Consider the following 24,070-nt stretch of genomic DNA (forward strand, 5'->3'; position numbering starts at 1 on the left):
GTTGAAATTAAATTTAAAAGTGGTATTAGCATTCAGACTGCTGCATCAGATCAAGTTATATTATGTATGCCTTATATGAGCAGCTACACTGCCTACTTTGCTCAGTTGAACATTTAACCATTCTTGCTCTTTTTACATATGTCTTTTGTACCCTGTACCCTTTTTTTATAATAATAAATTTTTATTTCTAAATAGTTCCCTTCTGCAGTCTAATCTGCATAAATGAACCAACATCCAAGCACTATGATTTCAGGCAAGTTTATTTTAAAAAAAGCCCGTTCTGTTTCGTTATATACATTTTTAATAACCTGTTGAAGAATGTTCATGAATTACACAAAACAAACAATTTTTTAAAGTTTTAAAATATAGAATCAGAAGTATAGAATTAGTTTATCTGCTTTGTGTTCTTTGGAGCAGTTTTTGGCTTCTGGAACAGTGTTTTAATTTAAATCCTAATTTATTTTAATCATTTATCTATGTCAATTATCTGTGTCATTTATTTCTATGTTAAGTTTTATTTTTTTATTGATATTACTTTTTTGTCATGCAATTAAATTATGTTGCTATACCACTATTTGCTAAAGACATTAATTAAAATGTACAAATTAAAAAAAAGTGTTCATGTATTTTTTTGTACTGATTGTTGTAGATTTGACATTATCATATAACTTCTGTTATGGATAACAGTTAATGATTGTTATTATTATTATTATCTTCATACATTCATTTTAAATCCAAAATCAGTTATTTATTTAGTAAAAATTAAAAAAAAAAAATTTAATATCGTGTGAAGTACTAAAAGTAGCAAGTATATCAATATTTGCTTCATTTAAAGATTGTTCATGTAATTCATGGGGGTTAGTTGTTGACTTTAGTCATGTACTTTGTGAATTAATATACTCTCTCAGATAAAACCACGCTTCATCTGTAAAAAATGTAATGTTGAGGATACCCATGGAATTTGTTTAATAAAACGTTGAAACCATTGACAATAATTTAGTCTTTTGGCATAATCTGTAGGTTTCAGTTCTTGAACATACATTACTTTGCAGGGGAAAAATGTCATTTCCTTTTTTACAGCTTTATGTGTGGTTGCAAGTTCAATATCTTGCTGCTGTGCTGTGCTAACTTATGCATTGACTTTGATGTACTTTCAGCCATAGCATCTGAAATATCTGAAGCTTCATTTAGTTTAGGTGGTCTTTCACTTCGATAAGCATCTTCAACAGAGCCTGTTGCCTAAACATTTTCAACAAGAGTTTGAACTGCATTGCCGTGAGGAACAGGAATAATGGAAACTTTTCAGAAAACTTGTGCTTCACTAAATCAGTATACTTGTCACCTTCACAAAAGACATGTTCAATGAGAAAAATGTGTTTCTTTACTGAAAGAACCATTACATATCTCACAACTATTGATTGCAATAAATGAAACAACAGGAAATGAACAAAGGTTGTTCAGTACAACTCAACTGAAATCTTGGTTTATTACTGAGTAACACCCAACGAATCCACAAGGCAATCAATGTAACTCTGAAACAGTGGAATGTACCACATAATTCTAAAGCATACTGCAGAGCAACTTTCTGAATGCACTATATTTCACTGATCTGTAAAAACTCATCTTCAAAAATTATTAATAGATCAAAGTTTTTATTAATGGAAAAGGATATTCTACACAGTATTATTTAATCCACACTACACAGTTAAATATAATTTTAAAAAATGCTATTTTTATTACAAAATCTAATACAGGCTGTGAGAAATTTACTTCATTATATTTATAGTATAGTGGAAAAACATAAAAAATAGTAATAATATTTTTCAATATACAATTTACCCATGAGAATGATACTTCTGGTTATAGTTATTACTGCTGAGGTTTAGTTTACAGACTGCTACAAATAAGTTGTTAATTCAATTAAAGTTTATTTATCAGTGCAATTGTTTTTTAGTTTAAAATTGCTTTCTTATTTTTAACGCAATTTTAAAGATGAACTTTTAAACAGCCAAATGGTAAAAATGTAACAGCAATTAAACAGAAAAAAAAGAATTGTTACTGTTAAATTAATATTATGTTATGCAGATGTAAAGTAGCAAGATTTGACATATCGAGGAATGACTATAACAAGAATCAGTGTCTGTAAAAGTTGTGCTCCAAATGATGTTTTTATAAAATCGTACTTTTTTGTTATGATAAAACTTGTTTATTATTATTTTTATTTCTGGTGTCAATTTCATGGCAGTTGTATCATTGAGAATTCTAGCACTGTATTTGTAGTATAGATGCTGACCTTACATTGAGTAAGGTGTGCTTTGTTCTCGGTTGTGCAATAAAAGCAAATAACTGAATTTCCATGATTGTATGGTCATGACATCTGTTGAAAAAGACCAAATTTTTCGTGAAACTATCTTTCGAGAAAAAGTATTATAATAGCGAATTACTGCAGTCACAATCTGTTGATAAAGAAAGTTAGCAATTTTCACAAAATTTTTTATTTGTTACATAGAAATTTTAAAAAATTCTAAAGTAAATTCCATTCTAAAGTAATTTCCCCACATCTTAACACCTGCAAGAGTCTACTTGCAAAGTAATCATCCATAACTTGCATTATCACTACTCACATCACTTCCTGAATTTGTACTACTGTAGTCAAATTTACTGTTTGTAAGAATTCAAAATTCTGAAAGTCATTTAAGAGAAGGCCCCAGTGAAGATTAGTTGAATAACATATTTTTTTACCTTTTTATTTGCTGAATAAAACTTCCAAGTCTATATATAGATTATTTAATATTATATGATATATAAACCACCAAAACACAGTAATTAGATAAGTTAAACTTACCATATTAATTTCCAGTTACTAATTTTCGCATTATTCCACATCTTCAGTTCTTATTAAATTCTATATTGCTTTGAAACATATTCTTTTAACTGTTTGTCATTTTATTCAAAATTATGTTTTATATTTTGAAACTTTGAATAATATTATGAGCAATATTTATTTTATTCGTTAAATATATATATATTTATATTAGAAGAAAATATTTTTAAATGAACAAAATAATTTAAAATTTTGGTGACTGAATTCTCTACATTTTTATTATGCAGCTAAACGCAAATCACCTGTACCTGGTGGTGTGTATACAGTTTTTATAAATTCTTGGCAGTATATGTACAAGTTTTTGTACAGAATATTTTAGTGTTGCTTATGATATATGATAAAAATTGTTTAATCTTACCCTTAAATTAGATTGAGATCAGTATCATGTGTTATGTTTCAGATAATTCCGAAGCCAAAGCAGTTTTCAGATAAATACATGAACTTCATAAGTCAGACATCATCTTGGGCAGATGATATGGTTGATAAAACCTGTTCGGCAGAGTATTTAATTAAATCAATGATAGAAACTAAAAGTATTAAAAAGCCACCTAACTTCATTACAGAAGATTCAATTGTCATTGATTTTTCATTAGGTTGTAACGAGGAGTATATGGAGAAATTGGAAAGTTTTTTCTCACTTTTTTCTCTTATTTATGGCTGCCCAGACACCAGTGACATTATTAGCAGATTCTTTAAATTTCTTGGAAGGTCAGTTTTTATATTGATATTTCAGTGGTTGTATGTGTTTAAAAAGTATAACAGGATGGCTGTTGTTGAATTAAAAACAAATTTTTATAGCATAAAAATGTTGTTTTTATGTAAATGTTAGTAATGCAGTCGGTCCTCAACTTAGCATAATGCATTCTCTGAAAAGAAGTAATACATGGAGAGAATAGAAAACTAAATTTAATTTCAAGGTAGAATACATTAAATCTCTTTGTTTTCTTTTTTTTTACTGATGTTTTTGTTAACTTTTTAAAATTATTGTAGATTAAAACATCTTGTGTGGCTACATATATCTATGATTTGAAAGTAATTATCTCTGATTAATTGATGGATTTTTCCATTTATTTAATCCCATAACTTATACAATTTTTTTTTTCATGAATTTAAAGTGTGGGTTGAAATAAATTGAAAAAAACGTTTAACTGATTTTATCCTGATTGGAAGACCACAAAAAAGGATCACATGGAACTACATGTTCCAATCCTTGTAGCTGTAAGTTATCTTCCCTAAGAGCTGAGTCATTACAAGTCCAAATGGTAATTGAAATTAATATATTTCAGTAATGTGCCAAAAAATGATTTTTTTTTCATTGTTTTTTAAAGGAATAATAATGAAACTTCAAATATTTAAAGTCAGAAAATATCTGTTCATATGAATTATAAAATTGAATAGCATATTACAATAATGTATTTTTAGGACATTTTCTTAAAGAAAACTTTTTTGTAAAACTGTTTGTAATTTATACGTAGAACAAGATCAGATGATGGATGTATAGAAATATAAAAAAAATAAAAATTATAAAAAGAAATTTAGTACGGTATTACAAAAAAAAATTGAAAACTGGGAAAATTATTGATTTGGGAAAATAAATGTTTAAAGATATACAATCAATGCTGTTGATTCTAAAATAAGAATGTGTGCAATGATTCCAGAAGTAATAACAAAAGTAAAGACAAAAAATATGAAAGTGTATGTGTGTGAAATAAACATTTTAAATAATTTTAGTGTTTTAGAAGAAATTAGTGCAACTGATACAACATTTATTAAGTTAAGACAAAAAATCAAAACATTACTTACTTTTCTGAAAAATGTACCCAAATCCTTAAAAAATCCAGAAGAGCAGAACATAATACTATGATTGGTGTTAAATAAATAGAATCCTATGTACATGGTTATAGTTGTTATGGTAATATGTAAATGTAATAAATATATATAAATTTTTATGAATTGAATTCAGGTGTGAATAAAACAAAATTAAAAATTTTATGAAATAATTATTGATAATTTATTCATTTAGACAGATATGGTGTTATTTTAACTAATTAATTGATTAACCTAAAAACTACTTATTATCTGTATACTATGTAAATGATCTTCACTTGAGCTTCTTCCTATGTACAGAGAGTTTCACATGATTATACAACTTGTAATAATAACTTTTGCAATGTTTATAATATTAAAAAGAAGGAAAATGTAATATAATTTTATTAGGAATACCCAAGAAACATAAAATGCAACATTATAAAACAGGTAAGAGAAATGTAAAAACTTTCATTTGACTACATATAAAAAGAAACTATAGCGCACAAAACCCCAAATAAATTCTAAAAATAGGTTTCTGCTGATAAATCCTCTGGCTGGCCAAATCAACTGTTCTATCATAAGTTTATGGTATACATCTTTGCATAGAGCTTCTTTTTGTCTAATTTTTAAAGATGAATTTCAGTACAACATATTTATTATATAAGGGAGATGTTGTTTTGGAAAAATAACCTTTGTCTGCTTACATTAAAAGCATTCATATTTATTTATATTTTTCTAATGTCAAGTATAATTCTCTAGAATTTTCAGTTTCAAATAAGCAGTGAAGATGTAACAGGTTTATTTTAATTAAAAGTACATTTGTTAAACTATATAAATGACCTTTGGCATTAAATGTTCAATATTAATTTCATGAACCGTTATTTGTTATGGTATTTATTATGGGTTTATATCACCATAATTATTAAAATTGTTTTAATTTTTTATTTTCTTGTTTTAAATTTGTGTTTGTTACTGACCGATTAAGTGTTATCCTTCAGTAAAGTTTCTATTCAGTTTGTTTTTGTTATAGGTTATACGAGGAAGGTTTAAATCTAATGTATGATAGATTATATCCAGAAGTGATACTTCCTGTTTCCCGAGGGACACCGATGATAGCACCTCATATAATTTGGGATCATTCAAAAGATTGGTTTATATCCTTATACAGTATTGTAAATAATGTTAGATCTAGTGATAAGACTTTCAAGATTTCATTAAGGGACGATGAGTTGGAATACCTTTCTGGTCATGTTATTGATGGAAGAAACTTATTTCCAGCTATTGGTTATCTGGTAATTAAAATAACCATGTATATTTAAATATTTTAAGAGAAAAACTGATTTTATTGATGGTAAAATTAAACTGAATTTTATAAAGTAAAAATACTTACAGCTAAAAACATCATTACTACAGTAAGAAGTAAGTAATAAATAAATTTTCTGTCAAGTGACTGATTAATGAATTTTGTCAATCACCAGCTGTCCTGTGATGTTTCAGATCCTATTACAGGTATACTGTCATCTGTTTTAACTGAGATTTTAGTGAGTGATGCTGGTATAGTTTGGGTGGGTTAGAATTCAAATAATGGTTCTGTACAGATACTGGTGAGATGGTCTGACAAAATTTGTTCTTGAAATGATTGAAGTTACAATTATAATTGATTTTAGTTTAGAGCCTGTAATTTTTTATGAGGCAGTCATGCAAAAAAATAATAAAATGATCCTAATCACTGAGTTGTGTAATTTTTTACAAACATTAATATGACAAACCGTAATTTGTTTTAATAGAAATATGGTAAGTTGTTTTGGTGTTATATAATAAGTTTTTTAGTTAATTACCATATGCAAAATAAATGAATCATAGAATACAGAGATAAATCTGCTAGAAACTTTCTTTTATTAACTTTAATAATCACTACTTCCAATATTATCCACCCATGAGATGATCTGAGAGATTAATGTAGATTCTAGTAAATAAGCTGTGTTGCGAATGGTAATTAATACCATAAAGAAATGGGCTCTGATTGTAAAAGTTCTTCTGATAAAAAAATAGAATTCATTGATCAGCATGATGAATTGTGTTGAAACTTTTTTTAAAAAGCAAATTTCAGAAACTAGTCCTTCAACTACTTTAAAAATTCTGTTTCCTTATCAGTGATGTACACTGAACTACTTCTGTAAAGTCTGAAAGTATGTTTTCATATTTTTAGAAAGCGAGTCTTTTTTAAATTTGTATTGACAAAAGTAGGTCTGAAATGTGTAATTTCAGATAGAGTAATTATACCTTTCATAGAGTAGTGCAATTTTTTCAATATTTTAGAAATAATAAAAAGATTCAGTTAATGTTTAACATAATCAAAAATCAATAGAACTCGTGCATTCAGTTTTACTTTTTAAAATCATGAGCTCTTAATCTGACTGTGACACCATCATAGCATAAAATTTGGCCAACCTTAACTTACCTTGGGTTTTTTCTGACATTGTTAATTTTCTGCAAGCAGCTGATCATTGTGCTATAGAAATATTTCTGAAAACTCATGTTGTACGGTTCATCAGTCCTCCCATTAACACCTTTGTCACTCATTTATTTCCCAAAAGATTCTGTTAGTTTTTTTCAGAATGGAGTATTTAATTCTGTGTAATAGAAATAGATGGTAACACAATATTCTTATTGATATGAGAAATAATTTGGAAGGCTGTCAGCAATTTTTTTTGTTACAGCATGTGATTTGATATCATATTTGATATCTTTGTTTTATTTTCAGGATGTTTTATTTTAGCATTGCTTTAATTGTTTTAGGGCTGATGATAGCATTTTTTATAGTTGTTTTATACACATAAATTTCAGTAATATGTCATAATTCTTTCTAAATTGTATTGTATGATATTTTTGTATAGTTATTCTTAAAGGTTACTATAAATCATTTTGGGAAAACCAACAATCACTAGTTTATTCTTTTTTGTTTTATATAATATGTAAATCTGAGTAACTACAACAAAAAATAAATAAAAATTTGATGATAAAAATTATATCATTATAACATCGCCTGACAAAATCTAATTTTATGTTTAGAGAAAAATATCTGTAATTGTGCTAATAAATATAATTTTACCAGTTGATTTGCAAATTATTTTCATTTTGAGATTTCAGTAGATTTTAGCAATTTTCAGAGATAAAAATTCGCAATTCTTACTGAATATAAGTTTTTTATGGTATGATGCTGCTAAAATAATTGGAATACGTACAAGGGATCTTAAAAATGCATATATATATATATATATTTATTTTATTTTTTTAATTAACAACAAAATCTTGTGGAAATCTATTTGAAAACTTTTTATGTTGTTAGTCCTCAAAAAATTGTATGTAAGTAATTCTTGAAGATTTTAAAGAGAAAGTAATAAAGGTTTTTGTAGTTAGTGCCTTCTGTTGTAAGTAGTAATTGTGAAAAGAAAATTATTGTTTGATAAGTTGGCAGTGTTTATATCAGAATATGTTTTGTGTTCTGATTCCTGATAATATCAACAGTCATTCATTTGTAAGATTGTTACAGTTAAAAATGTTTGTCACTATGTAACATGTAAATATAACATTTCATATTTTACTGTAAAAGTTGCTATACAGACATAAATGTTGCTTGAAAATACATGTGGGGAAACGCCAATGAAAAGATAAATTTATGAATGTCTTAAGTATTTCTATCATGGTCATATTTATGTTAAGTTATTGTAATAACATGAGATAAGAAATGATGTTATTTTTATTATCTGCAGGCAAAATGTACATTATTAGAATAGAAATTAATATCATCTCCTTGGACACAAAATTCATTTGGAGAAGAGCAAACAAAAAGTTGTTATAAATTTATATTTAATTTTCATAGTATTTTCTTGCCATAAGTTCATTTCAGAAGACCAAACAGTGAACAAGGATGTACGTAGAGATCCTTCATTGTCGATGGGATGCAGTCAGAAGGAAGTGTTTTAAAGAAAAATAAGCATTCGGTTTCTTTTGTGTGATAGAGCACTAGGATATCAATTTATGCCAATCAAGCCAGATGTACATTTCAATTTTGACTTGTAATGAACAACATAATGTTTCTGGAGCATCTGTCATACTTTTGTGATTTGGCACTGAGTGAATTTGACTCATTTCTTCCCTTGAAAATAGACTCAGAAAGGAAAGAGATTCCAAGATGCTGACGTTTTGCTGACACAACATAACAGTTGAAGGAGGTTTCATGTATTGTCTAGGAACTATGAATGTAGTCAAAGATTTTTAGCCGCAAAGGAAACTGCTGTGAAGGAGAGCATTAAACATTTTAATCCACCCGTCTTTATTGTAAAATAAATATATTATGAGAACTTTCTGAAGCTACCTTGTGTTCACTTTTAACTTGCACCATATCAAATGAAAATTACTTTGGAAGTTGTTAGGTTTGCGACCAAAAGGAAAACTATATATATTTTTACTAATAAGTAGTAATATTTACACATGTTTGGTTAGGGACAGTAATAATTCAACAAGATGTTGGAAAATCCACCTCTTCATTCACCATGATAAATTTTAAATATATGGTATATAACAGATCATTTACTATGAAAATTAAATTGCAAACTTTTGTATATAACAAGTAAATTTAAAATATTCTTTTTGTAGTATGCTTATTTTCTCATACTACTCTTGATTTTTTGATGATGTACTACTTGAGGATTATTATATTTTTCAATTTACTCTGGAATTGAGATCAAAGAAACTGTTGTTATAGGTATTCTTCCCAGACAAACAGTTGCTGATTCAATGTTCATGGTAAACTTGTGTAATCTGTTTATCCTTTATATCTCCTTTAGTTTTCATCCTAAAATATTAATAAAATGTTTTAACATTTATTTAGAATGAGCTTTTCAAATATTTAAAATGCAAAAATAAAATAAAATAAAACTTAAATGGTTAAACTTTAATAAATGATATATGTATGGATAGACCGACCGATTTGCTCCATTGCCTGTATTTTTCCTTTGATAATTATAAATAATGTTTACAATATGAAAGTTATGTTTTTTCAGTTATACACGACTCAAAATAAATAAAACAATATGCCAAATTATAGTGTTCTGAAAGTAGTAATTTGTTGGTTTAGCTAATATAAGAAACACAGTTGAATTGGATGCTTTAAGTCAAAATCAAATAAAAATGTTATTAATTTGATACGAGATAATTTCATTTTGTCTGATAAAAATGTTTTAGTCAGAATAACTACTAAAAGATTTCTCACATAAATAACTGAGATTAGTAACTATCACATAAGTTCTTATGCTTATCAATTTTATCTGTATTTGTATTGATATGAAACACAACTACTTTGCTTATGAGTAATAAAAAAAAAAAGCTAAATAATTTTATCAAATAGTAATAAAAATTTACTTGGCTTACCTGCAATAAATTAAGTTATTTAGTAATTTTCAGCAGCATTTAAATAAATTTGTACCTGCAACAAAACTATCGGATTCATCCATTTTATCTTCTAATGATTTCTTTATTTTTTTAAACTGATTTTTACTTTTTCTAAATATTTTCTTCTATTTTTTCAGTATTATCAAGCAATGAGTAAACAGAAAGACTCAGATAAAATCCAGAACATTTTCAATTCCACTGAAAACAAATATTAGGAAAAATTAAAATTTCTGTTATAGATTTAGAACTAATTAAATAAAATGACATAATCTTCTTATACAGATCATTTGTTTAGTTTAATATTTATTAAACATTTATAACTACATGAATATTTTACACATGATAAAATTTATAATAAAGTCAACATTTTGTGAAATTAATTTTTAACAATACTGAAAGCTATAAAAATTAAAATATAGGTTGGAAGTTGCAGAATCAAAAAAAAATGTTTTATACTCATTATTTTTTAATAATCTTCGGATGTGTGACAGATGAACATAGATGGCAGAAAAGAAAAAAAATGTTGTTACAAGGCAGAAGCCTATGGCTTGATATGAACTGCTTTGGAACTATTTAGATTGCCAGCATTAAACTGCTACTTAGAAGTTCTGTCAGTGTTATTTTTAGAGACATCACCTGTGTGTCATAATTATGTTACAGCTCTTCATTTTGATTAATACTATTTATTTGTGCATTGTATTTAAGGTTTTTTTTTTTTTTAATTTTTTGTGTTATAGAATAAATTTGCATTGCAGGAATTAGTTTGGAAGTTGTTGGAATATTTATTTGGAGTAATATACACAGAAATTTCTGTTGTTTTCAAAAATGTTAAATTCCATCGTGCCACAAATATTTCTAAAGAAGGTAATATTTTATTTATTAATATTATTATTATTAATAATTATTATTATTAAATATTATTTTATAAATTGTGTGAACCAAGTAGAATTTACTGCTTTTAAATAATTCCATTTATCTTTTAAAATGGAATTTTAAAAGATAAATTTTTTTATAATATTAAATCTGTGATTTTTTGGTTGTAATCTATTTAATATTTTAATTTAAATTGTCATTAAGTTTTTGTAGCACAGCAGAGTTACTTTCACCCAAATGATTGTGCAGGGACTCACTTTGGAAGTTTTAATGAGTTAGTTGTTAAGGAACTAAATTTGTAATTTTTAGTTGAGAATGAATTATGACAATAATTTCTACAAAAACTCATTTTATTTGTACTGTAAATGTAAACATTGTTTTTAGAGCCTTTCAATACAGTTTGCTGGAGGTTTTGTAAAAGAAGTTCCACTTTTATCTGTATTGCTTGAATAAAAGACAAATAGTGCAGTTATACCTATGCAGGCTTTTATATATATATTTACACGAATTTGAATACTAGATCGTGGATACCGGTGTTCTTTGGTGGTTGGGTTTTCAATTAACCACACATCTCAGGAATGGTCGAACTGAGAATGTACAAGACTACACTTCATTTACACTCATACATATCATCCTCATTCATCCTCTGAAGAATTATCTAAACGGTAGTTACTGGAGGCTAAACAGGAAAAAGAAAGCAAAAGGCTTTTATATATATCTTTTATGTAACAGCAATCAGTGAGCATTCAATTTAAAATGAATGCATACTGTAGAACACAACTTAAGAAAAATAGCACTACAAAAAATTAAGCCTGGCTTAGAACTTTATAACTCATCTACAGGAATCATAAGCTGTTAATACATAGCAGTTTTAAAGTTTGGTCTTTTCTGAATTTATTCATATACCCCTCATTTTTTATCTGTATTTTAACAATTATCTGAAAAACTTTTCAGTATTTAGTAAAGGAAGATTTTTAGATTATTTTTTAAACTAAAACTAAGTTATAGGTGCATTTTTCAACACAGAGAATGGCATTCAGAAGAGATTTTTGCATAGTTTTTTTTAGTATGTCAGTTAATTTCTGCCATCAAATGGTTCTGTTGATAAGATTTCAGGAAAAAAATTATTTTCATTTTTGAGGTGGTCAATGAAATAGCTCAAGTGCTGTCATTTTTACTGATAAGAAAATTAAGTGATCATGACGATTCTTGCATAATCATAGATAGAATATTAAGGAAACTGATATCAATTGTGGGCTAATTTTTATAAAAAAGAGGATTAACTTTTGGAAATGATGGAATGTTTTCCAACAGAAAATGTTATGCAACACACAGAACTAACACTTACTTACAGACAACAAATGTGCTCACAAAATGTTGTATTGGCACAGATAAATTTGCAATACCATATTGTTTAAAGCAACACAAAAAAGGTGATTAGCTATTCATATATATCAAAACCATAAAAAAATAACACATAAAAAAATCAACCAACATACATTAACAAACTCAGAGAAAATAGCCCATATATTTATAATAGCTAACTATTCTATAGCTTTCAGAACAAATATAGATTCAAATCATAAATCCAATGAATATTTTTTTAATTTTCATTTTTTTAAAGGTGGCCCACTGTATTAACCTTGGAATTCAACTTGTACACAAGAAAAAAAGATCACACTTAACTTGCCCAACATTATGAAGCATAAAAACAAAAGATGAAATAGTAAATGTTCTGATACGATTCAAGTTTAATACTTTTTGACAAATGTAATTCTTAATGTTCATCCTTATCAGTTCAAGAAGACTCCCAGCAGCATCGGGCTAATTTCTGATTAAGCAGTAGCAATTTATCACCGAAGGTGGCTGCTAAAATGACTGAAAGTATTATGACATGAGTTTTTAAAACAATATATTAAATAAATTTGGCCAGGTTTGTCATTAAAAGTTAATATTTAAAAATAATGGTTCTTAACACATTTTTTTTTTTAAGATTTAAAGATTTAATTATGACTTTATATTCCACATTATTAAGCTGTGAGATAATTGAGAGAAAACATTTCCACAGTTAGCCTTCAACCTTTGATCTACATTACGTATCCACATTAAAAATATTTAACTTATACAATTACTTCTATACTTTTGTAACAAAATGTAGAAAGGGTTGAATTACTTATAAAAGTATATTTATACATTGTTTAAAAATTTTATGACTAAAATTTTTTTGCAGCGGCTATCGATTTTCACGTTACTATACAACAAGGTAGTGGATATTTTCAAGTAGTTGAAGGAGAGGCTGTGGTAGTAACAGGGAATGTATCTGTTCCTGAGGATATCCGATTAGAAATGGCTGATCCCTCGATTCTTCTAGTTCCTGAAGTCAATCATGGCAATTTAGATATGAAGAAGAAAGATATCTATAAAGAACTTAGACTTAGAGGATATAACTACGAAGGGCTATTTAAATCATTAGTTTCTCTGAACAGTACAGGTTAGTTAAAGGTTTTAATTTTACCATGCTCTGAGAAATGGCTTTCAGTTTCTAAATCTTAACGAAGCATGTTATATTTATAAAATTATAAATTATATTGTATACTTTTTCGTCTTTACTTAGCACAATACTATGCATCTGTGGCAAATAAAATGAAGTGGATAGAACTTATTCCATTCGAACATATGATAAACTCGTATTCAGAACACCTAAAGCTACTCTATCTCACAAACTTCCTGCTTTTAGAAGTATGATTTATGGATTACCTACTGTGGGTATTCCTGTGTTGCCTAACACACTCAAATGTATTTAATAGAAAACTTGTTCACGGAATAAATAAAACTAAGAATGATAAATATTTAATAAATGATAATTAATTCTAAAAATTAAAGGGCACAATAGAATATTAATATCCAATTTAGTTTTCTCGACGACCATTGTAATTTTTGGTAAAGTTAAATTTGTGACCTCACTTTAAATTTTAGAATCAGTTAATCGGAGTATAAACTAATTATTTTGTATTAATTTTTTTTTTGCTTTTAAAATGAAAATACAATTTTAAAAGTCTGTCGATGAAATAATCATGCAGTCAAAATAGGTAGTACTGTTTTCGGCATCAACACTGAACAAGCCTCTAACAGGCTTGTTCAGAGTGCTTACATTTAATTAGAGTTGATATCAGAAACAACATGGTCACTCATAACTAATTTTTAAGAATAGTGTAAAAGTATTTTTATTGATAATGATGAACAATACTGTATTTTTTTTCAAAATATCTCTAAAATATGTGTATATTAGATTACATAGTATTTTTCTTTAATTACTGTGTTGTTATATGGTTATGATGTTTTACAGTAATGGATTTTCCAATAATAAAAGTGTAGGAAATGGGGAGTGTATTAGGAAAATATGTGCTAGTGAAAAATATGATTCAGTTGATTAACTTGTATATTATGTTATTAAGTGATTTCAGAATGCGTTTTCTAAATGATTTAATTGATAAGCTTGTTCATATGTAGTGAGCCACCAATTTGTAAATTATAGTTTCCTCAGTTTTCAGAAACATCAAACTTTGAACTAGTATCCTTTATTATATGTTAATATTACAGGAAGTAAAAGTGATCAAGATTTCTTAGTTTTCTTTCTATTAATGCTGAAATTTCCATCTTGGCAAATGCAAATGATATCATATTAGATAAAGATGATTATACCTTTGAAATTACTGTTATTGACAGAATTGCATGAGTTTGATTCTTGTTCTGCTAATGGCAGCCATTAGAAAATAACTAAACTGAATATATATTTTCAAGAATAGAGAAAGTGAAATATTTTGATAGCATGAAGCAAATATTTACAGCTCCTTCTATTTCATCTTCATAATAAAGGTACATCTTTGATTTTTGAGTCTATACATTATACTTATTGAAATGGTTTAATCCTGACAGCGTTAAATAAAAGATATCTTTGACATTCAGTTATGACTAAAGCATGTTTTGCATGATTAATCAATATTAATTATTAAATTTATTATATTTCTAGATAAAACTTTAAACTACATAGAGATGCATTTTTTTTAGCTTTAGCAAACGTTTAACCAAATCTGATTCTGATAAAGTCTAGTACTTCACACTTAAAATACAACTATAACTAGGTCACTCAAAACACCAACCAATCAAAATTTTCTTTAAAATATTTTAGATAAATTTAATGTTCATTATTTTTGTTTACTGTTACTGTTTGTCTTGTTATGGATTATCTGATTATTTTCTATTAGTTTTTGTGTCATGTTTTTCAGTAAAAATATGCAAATAAATATTTTTCTTGCTCATGTTTAGTTTCAAACAACTAAATTGTTATAAAATTTTAACTTGATCATCTTAAATGCAGAGAAAGAGCTGTGCAAATTGATATTGAAATAAATTGGAAAACAAGAAATTGATCAAAAACAGTTCATAAAAAAATTACTTAAAAGTATAAATATCTTTTTTCATTGTTTACATATTCACTGCTAAATTCTTTTTTCTACTTACCTGCTGTACTGATTTTTTTTTATAAATTGTATTGGTTTATAACATTAGCATATATAGATAGATTTTTTAATTGTACAAGTTTCATAACCTTGAAAATATTTGATGACACCACATGAGCGTCATCAACAAGCGGCATATAAATGACTTCCACCAACACTTATGCAACCCACCCATTAAGTTGCTTCTTGGCATATATTTTTCAATTTGTTCTTGGATATTATTCAATGTCCAAAAATCTACAGTTTAATATTCCATCAGAGCAGTGTTAGGTTAGGTAGTCTTATTAGGTTATAATTTAGTGAAATTGTAATATAATTTCCCCAAAATTTTTTTTATATATTTACATTGAAATTTTTAATTTTCTGAGTAACAGTTTTCTGATTTGCAATAAAAATTACAAAAATATTAGAAGATAAATGGTAATTAATTTTCATCTTTTATAATCTATATAGGCCTACATTAATTAGGAGAAGCTAGTTTTTATTGGAGCACGTAACTATGATTTTAAAGATTGCAGTTCATGAAAATTAGTACAATTGACAAAAAATATATTAACAAATAAAAGTTTGTCACAAGTAGCCTGTATTTTATTGTAAAAATGGTAAATTAATTTGCTATATTCTAACAATTATTTTTAGGTTGTCAATAATATATAGCCTTTACTAAAAAATATTTAAAAGACTGCATTATTTTAAAATACTTTTCTAAGAATTAAATTTTGTTAATCTAATATATGCATCAGTCTTCATCAGATTTAATTTTGTCTAGTTTTCTTTTATGGGAGCTGCTGATTCCAGAAGTGGAAGACTGACTCCATTCTGAAAAAAATAAAAATAAAAAGTTGCAATATTGATCCTACAAAATTATAAGAATTTTTTAACAAGCTAATAATATCTGTTCCATTTTTTAATTATAATAAATCTAATTTAATTTTTTAATTTTAAAAGTTCTCAAATGTAAAGAAAAAAGTAAACCAGTTAGAATATAATTATGAGACATGATTTTAAAAAAACTACTGTTTTGAAATTTCACTGCTGCTATGCTGCAATCAGAATTCTGCACATGTGCACTGTCTACCCGCATCTGATGGCAAGCCACAGACGCCATTATGGAAATATTCGACTATGACTACGATTTTTTGTGAGTATTTAAAATGCCACCACTGATCAAGAATCCCGCCGACTGTGAAATATGTGGTGTGATTTGATTTGTTAGTGGTAAAGGCGTGAAAATGGCTGAAATTCATCTTCAGATCAGTGAAGTATATGGAGAAAACATTATGAGCGATGGAATGGTTAAAAAATGGGTTAGAGCTTTTAAAGATGGCCGACAGAATGTTCATCATGAGGAACAGAATGGACAACCTTCTGTCATTACTGAAGATTTGGTGCAGAAAGTTGATGATGAAGTGAGAGAGAACAGATGCTTTACAATTTCTTTACTACCTGCAGAGTTTCCTCAAGTTTCAAGAAGTGTTGTCTATAATATTGTGATCGAACGCTTAAATTATCAATGTTGATGGTGTCAAAGCAGTGGTTTTTAAGTCAGGCAGCTGACTTCTGTGACAATGGTGATCCAAAGCTGGTTGCATGATACGACAAGTGCCTTAATATTGGTGGCAATTATGTAGAAAAGTAGATTAAAGTACAGGCTTTCATGTAAAAGTAAAATTGTTAAGATTAGTGTACTTGTTTTTTTTTTTATTTCAAAACGGTACTTACTTTAAAAACATGCCTTGTATATAGATATTTTAATATAAAATGAAAATCCAAATAAAATAAACATAAAAATGAAGGCATATTGTATTATACTTCACAAAACTTTCTTCAAGATAAAATGAAAAGTTGGGAGTTATGAATTAGGTCTTAAAAAAAAATACCTCAAAAACGGATTCCATAAATCTATAACAAAACTATGCGTAATTTTATGAATAAACCAGGCTTTTTTATTCTTTACTGTATTACAATTCCAAAAAAATGTTAAAAAAGTAATTTTTTTTAGTTTAGTTTATTTTCGAAGAATTTTTAAAAAAGAAAAAATATTTTCTAAATATCTTTTACTAATAAGTTAATAATATTAAGCATTTTTAAAATAAATTAAAAAAAGAATTGTATTAAAAAGAAAATTGTACTAACCTGATTTTCTGTAAAACAATCTCCAAGAAGTTGTAAAAAATGATCTATGTTGAACAAAAAGTATAAAACAACAATAAAGTAAAAACGAACTACTCAAACAAACTGAAGAATCGTTTCTCTGTGCAAATACACAATAACAAAACCCTTACTGAATGCTGACAAAAAGTAGAAGAGGATAAGAGAATGCCTTACACTTGATGCATAAACGGTGTCATGTGCACAGTGCAATTCCTTACCTGTGACACTGTCATGGTCTTATCAGCACTGAATGTTAAACGATCATAATCAGTAGATACTGAATAAATATTACATGTAGATAATAATAATGAATGTAAAAAAATGATTATTGCGACGTTGACGGGACGCCCTTGGTTAACAGTGTTGCGGTAGATTTTAGAGTGAGGGTGGACTGTATGTATTCATAGGTGATGAATGAAGACAACACCTTGTTGATTACTGAAGGATTGTTTAATTGCACGCCGTCTTGGCGGTTTAATATAATTTTGTAACATAACACTTTTAACTTATAACTTAACATTAAAGATAGGAAACATAAGCTAAATGAAACTTAAAGTAATGTTCATCTGAACAAGAATTGAGAGAGTCCATCCGGACGCGACCGCCTTGGGTCAGGTATGAGTGCAGACTGGCTAAAGATGCTACGTACAGTGCTCGAGGGAGCAGCTTGTGACGTAGAGTGGCGTGATGATCTGGTGATCATAGTTTGCTGTGGACACCCTAGCTACCACTAGGTTTCAGCACCCGATGGCAAGAGGGGGTGAAAACATACTAATGATAATGGAGAATGAATAATTAAATTAAAAGAATAAATAAATGAGTTAATAATTAACAAATAAACAGTACTTACACAATGAATATTAAGTGAATTTATAGAAAGAAAAAATACAATTAGTTGATAAAATAGTATTAATTTAGCCTATCCTGGTTGAAAGCATAAAGTTAGTTTATAATCAGTGTATTTTGTAATCGCTGAAACCTCTTGATTCAGATTCCCTATTGCTACCTAAATTATACCCTTTATATAAGGTGAACAGATTTGCGTATGAAACAAACAATGTAATAATGACTTTTATAAACAAATTGATGGAATAGCAATGAATAAAAATCTCCTGTTGGATTCCAAGTTAATTTTTTCACAGGTAACTTAGAAATGAAAGCTAAAAGAGAATTTCAGTATTTCCTGTGAGTTAGGTTGAGATATGTGAATGGTATTTTTGCTGTTTTTATACCTCTCCTAACTTTGAATGTTAAGAAATAATTAAATAGATGTTACTAATAGATCTTTTCATCGTATGCAATAAAAGATGGCATCTTTTAATGTGATAGTTTATAGAGCAGAGTGGGTGCTATTTGGTCCAGAAGAAATGAATCTCAGAGAAATTAATTTTATTAACAATACACTGATTTCTGTGTTTTTACTGGAGAAACTGAAGACAGCATACTGAAAAAATTGACAAAAAATATAAAAAATACTGCAAATAGCCTTACTTTAGAATAATAGAGAAAAAGGACCAAAGAAAGCGCGGGCAGAAGTAGCATATACCGTTGTACAGCAAAAATATATTTCTAAGAAAACAAAATTTTAATGTTATGAGTTTGTTAAATAAATTGGCCTCCGCCCTTATAAACACTAAATATAAAACCGTCAAAAGAGCAGGCACTTTCAAATTAATCTGTGAAGACAATTATTGCAATTTAGGATTCATAGGATAACAAAAAATGATTGAAACTAGAGTAAATGAGCATTTAACTCATTTTAAGTATAGAAGACCAGATACTTGAAGCATGAGTCTTTGGCTGACATTGTCTGAAAATAAGATTCCAAATTAATTTATTAGAAACGCAATTCTAATAATAGTCATTAATAAATAGGAATTAGATACCTGAGGTATTTAGTTCATGCAGAAACTTCATTGTTGAGTAATAGTAGGGGACCGGTATCCGATAGCCTTTTGGAATTTTAAATTTATTAAAAAAATCTGGTAAAAGCTTTTTATCAGAATAACATTAAATCATTACCTTCTTTATATTTTGTTCATGAGTGAGAATGATATCATGCTATCTCTCTCTTTAGACAAATTTCTGACTACTTTTGACTGAATTCGCGTAAAGTATAATTCTTAATTCTTTAGTCAACAGTGTGTATTTTTTACTTTTATTTTGTAAACGCTGTTAGAAATACAAATTTGTAGTGTTTCCTAAGTATTATGTTTTTTAAATTAATATTTATTATTATTATTATTTCTTCAATATTCTTTCAAGTTTATTTAATTTTCATCATAGTTTTTGTTTATTATTATTTTTTTAAACTATTTCCTCAATATTTACTGATGATGATTGTTTAACGATCAAAATGTTAATCTAATTTTAGATTTTAAGTAAATTTTTAGCAAATGGTTTTTTTTGAGCGATTTTCCTGTTTTCCAACCAAGCAGGTTGGAAAAAAACAATCCAATAAACAATTGTGATACCAACTAGTTGGCCTAACTTTCGTTTATTTTACTTTCTCAGTGTTTGTGTCACAAACTTCACTGAACAGTCCAAAATAATATTCATTTTTTTGCATTTCTGGATTTCTTTTTCTTTTGTTTGAAATAACTTCATTATTCTCATTAGATATATTGTAAGCACTAATCTTTCAATATATAATCACCGAAGTAAACTGTATGTTTCTGTAAAGAAAAATATTTAACATTCAAGTGCAGTGTCTTCCATGATGAGTGAAGAAACAACACTGATCAAGTAGTTGAACTGTATTTGTTCTCATTGTATAGTATGTGCATTGTAGCATATACATGATATTGTAACATATTAAGAACATCTTTTCTGTTGAAATTGTGCTTAAGTAAGCCTGATCCCTGACAATTCAGTGAGTAAATGACTTTCCACATAACTTACATTTGTAAGTCATCAAAAATTTATATAAGTTACTCCAAATTATTCACTTAAATGTCTGTTCTAAAACTATCAATATTATTTATAAATATTGTGCCAGAAAAGTATTTTCTTATAAAAATACAGGAAGCACAGTTCTGATATTTTTTGGGCAAATAAATGTTTCCGTCATCTATCTATTTTTCATTAAACATTATCAAAACCTTTTAAAGCTACTACATTTTTCAAAGTTTTTAAATGAAAATTGAAGAATGTGAGAAATGTTTATAGAAGTTGATGTCAGTTAGTCGATAGCAGTGAGAAATAATTGATGAAAAATAGCCTGCAGAGAGCATCTTTGTACAAAATGTAGTTGTAGAAGTATTTAACGTTCACCATTGCAGAGTATTAGCAAAAATAATTAAAATTTGATTTAATCATAAAGATAACAATCCCTGTCTTAAAGTATATTAAGTAAGGATTTTACGAAGCTGTTTTATCATAGTTATAATTATGAAATTGTATATACAAAAAGTAAGGTTATGAAAATGAAAACTACATTATTTAGTTTGTAAAATGAGTTTTTAATAAAAATATTTCAAAGAGAAGATGCTTTAATTTGGTATACATTATTTTTATTTACAACAAATCTTTATAGAAGTAAACAACAAATACACACAGTTTTTTTTTTGTTAGTCAGACTAGAGTATATGCGTTTCAGTTCATACTCTAACCAGTAAATTTTTTGTAGGCATTAGTGTCATAACTCTAAATAAGCAAGAATAAAAGTGTGTCAATAAAGAATGAATGGTATATTAATTTAAATGAAAACTACATGGTATCTAAAAAATATAAAACGCATCAGCCGAGTATCTAGACGAATCTTGACCACAACTTATATGTGTTCCATTAATACTGTATTCAAAAATCTGATATGATTTGTGTGGAAATGAATTTTTTAACTACTGTTGTGGTTTGAAAAATTTATTTATGAGTAGAAAAATGGAGTGAATTTATCATTAAAACATTACATATTTTATGACAACTATAACTGTGATAGCTCAAGAAAGATTTACTGGATATTTACAGGCTATTTAATTTACCAGTTTAGTGCACATGTAATTTATACACTGATCGTGCTCAAAAATCATTTTTTTTCAAATTTTTGACATTGTGAAAAAGCTTTTTATTATTAATTTTAAAACTTTTTTTAGAATTTATCAAAAAACAAGAAATCCTTTTTTCCAGGTAATACTGGAAGAATAGCATGGCATAACAATTGGGTTGCATTTATAGATAATATGCTTCAAATGCAGATCTTACAAAAGGATTCAAGATTACTGATTATACCAACATATATAGATAAACTTGTAATAAATGCTCCATTACATCTTAAAAAAATATCAAGTATCAGTGGATGTAGTAAGGGTAAGAAAATAGGTTTTATTTTTAAATTACTGTATTTTCAATCATTATAGTATCTGATATATTTACGTGACCTTGTGTGTAAAAATTATTATTCTTAAATATGTATTTAGAAGTTTGGCCCTGATCTATCATTTGTAAGTACTTACAGTTCATATTGTATGGAAAATTTGTAACATTTTTGTTGTAGAAGAAGAAAGAAATGGTTGAAATATTTTACATTTCTGGCTCCTGAGGATATACTGCTATCAAAATTAACCACATGTTTATAATTGATATTGTGTATCAAAATAAAAATAAATTAATTTGATTTTTAAACTGCTGGCTTATTAATGTTGTAAATTGTCTGACAAGGCATTATCAGGCAAACATCTCAAACTGTACACTGGCTGTCACTGTATAAGGGTTGGTTGTTAAAATTATTCTGGTCATAATTTATAAGTAGTCTACTAATAGATAAATTTATATACTTATTTGCAACATACAAGTATTATTCAAATTAACTCCCCTAAGTTAATTTAACAAATAAAAATTTGTTAAATTAATAGGACGAAATATAATGTTTTGTGTAAACAAGTAAGATTTATGAAACAACTAATTATTAATTTGTTAAGTAACAATGACAATTATTTATTTGTAAATAATTTTAAAAAAATATAGAAATAGAAGTATGTAATGTAGGCATTATGCATTCAGTTTTTTCATTGTGATACTTATCCCACATCATTGCCTGTTATTTAGTTTACATTTAGGAAAGGGTTGAAGGTTTTCTTATGAAATGGAATTAGTTTTATTCATGCTATTCTAAATCTAATTTAGTTCTCACTCATCTTGATATTTTCATATGTTTACGAGTTATATATTATTCACAGGTAATATTATATGGATATTCTGAATAATCGTGGTTCAGATATTGATACATCAGATTGTCAAAACAGATTTAAAAGTGATAATGAAATATCAAAGAAACTTCTTTTATGGGACCAGTTGTAACATTAGATTCTTTTAAGTTAACTGAATAAATTCTATAACAATTACCTATTTAAAGATATAATATATTGAGGTAAGTTTTAACATACATGTGGACCAGTAGCAGATCAACAAATGCTCCTTCTTGTATTTGCAAAGTCAACTGATGTAAATATACCAGTCAATGAAAATAAATCAACATTTAAACTCATAAAAACAGGAACTAATAAATATGCAGTTCAAATTATTCAGAAACTGACATGTGATGGAAACTTAAACCACATTCATTTTTAAACAGCATTGTCATTATTTAACAAAAAAATTATGTGCAGTAAAATTACAGGAAATAGGTTATCGCTGATCTTAGCAGCCTGTAACTCAAAGCATACTTGCATGTCAGTTGCTCACAAAAAGCAGATTCTTGTCAGTTTTTGTAACATTACGCATCAGAGATGATAACTGATGGGTTTTTCAAAATTATCCACAGCTTGATTCTTTACATAAAGTACAACTGGTATTTTACTTTTTTTAGGTGTATGGTCTTGGGCAACATGGTAAACTGCCCAGATTAACCTCGATTAGAGACAGCCCATTTGTGGATTGTTTTTCCCCTTCTTCTATCCATTCTTATCCTTTATTCCTTCTTTCTGGACAAATACGACAGGATTCAGATCAGTCACTCTGATCCCATTTGTGATGCTATGCCAGTACCATTTATTAGCTAGCAACTTAGTTTCTGGAGCTTAGCGGGGTAGCAATACTGTATGTCTGTGAAACTGTCAAGGTATTCTTTTCTTATCCGGAGATTGACAAATGCCAAACTAAAGGCTGAGATACATATTGGCTGAACCCAAAAAATTTAAGAAATATTTTTGTTGTGGTGAAAACATTATAGTCAAGGATGTGTCAGTTTTAGAATCTGTGTAAAAAACAAATAAAATTAAAGAGGCATCAAATTTTATGTTTTTAATGATGCTAAGACAGTGCATGTACTTTATACTGAGGTTTGTATCAAATCAAAGGAAATTTTGTTGAATTTGTCAACCCTTGTAGCTTAGATTATGTAATAACTATTTTGATGATGACTGCTCTGTTTACATGGATA

At 27.4% G+C, this 24,070-nt stretch overlaps 1 protein-coding gene across 2 annotated transcripts in view; it reads left to right on the plus strand.

The window, feature by feature from the left end:
• Positions 1–24,070, plus strand: part of LOC142323491 (fatty acid synthase-like) — a 232,107-nt gene that overhangs the window by 97,398 nt on the left and 110,639 nt on the right. For both annotated transcript variants that reach the window (XM_075363214.1, XM_075363215.1), the window contains 5 exons: positions 3,285–3,592; positions 5,724–5,985; positions 10,903–11,011; positions 13,251–13,511; positions 21,820–21,999. In XM_075363214.1, coding sequence (XP_075219329.1) covers positions 3,285–3,592; positions 5,724–5,985; positions 10,903–11,011; positions 13,251–13,511; positions 21,820–21,999 — 1,120 coding nt within the window. The remainder of the gene's footprint in view (positions 1–3,284; positions 3,593–5,723; positions 5,986–10,902; positions 11,012–13,250; positions 13,512–21,819; positions 22,000–24,070) is intronic.

Source organism: Lycorma delicatula, chromosome 4 (assembly GCF_047948215.1).
Source record: "Lycorma delicatula isolate Av1 chromosome 4, ASM4794821v1, whole genome shotgun sequence".
Lineage (NCBI taxonomy): Eukaryota > Metazoa > Arthropoda > Insecta > Hemiptera > Fulgoridae > Lycorma > Lycorma delicatula.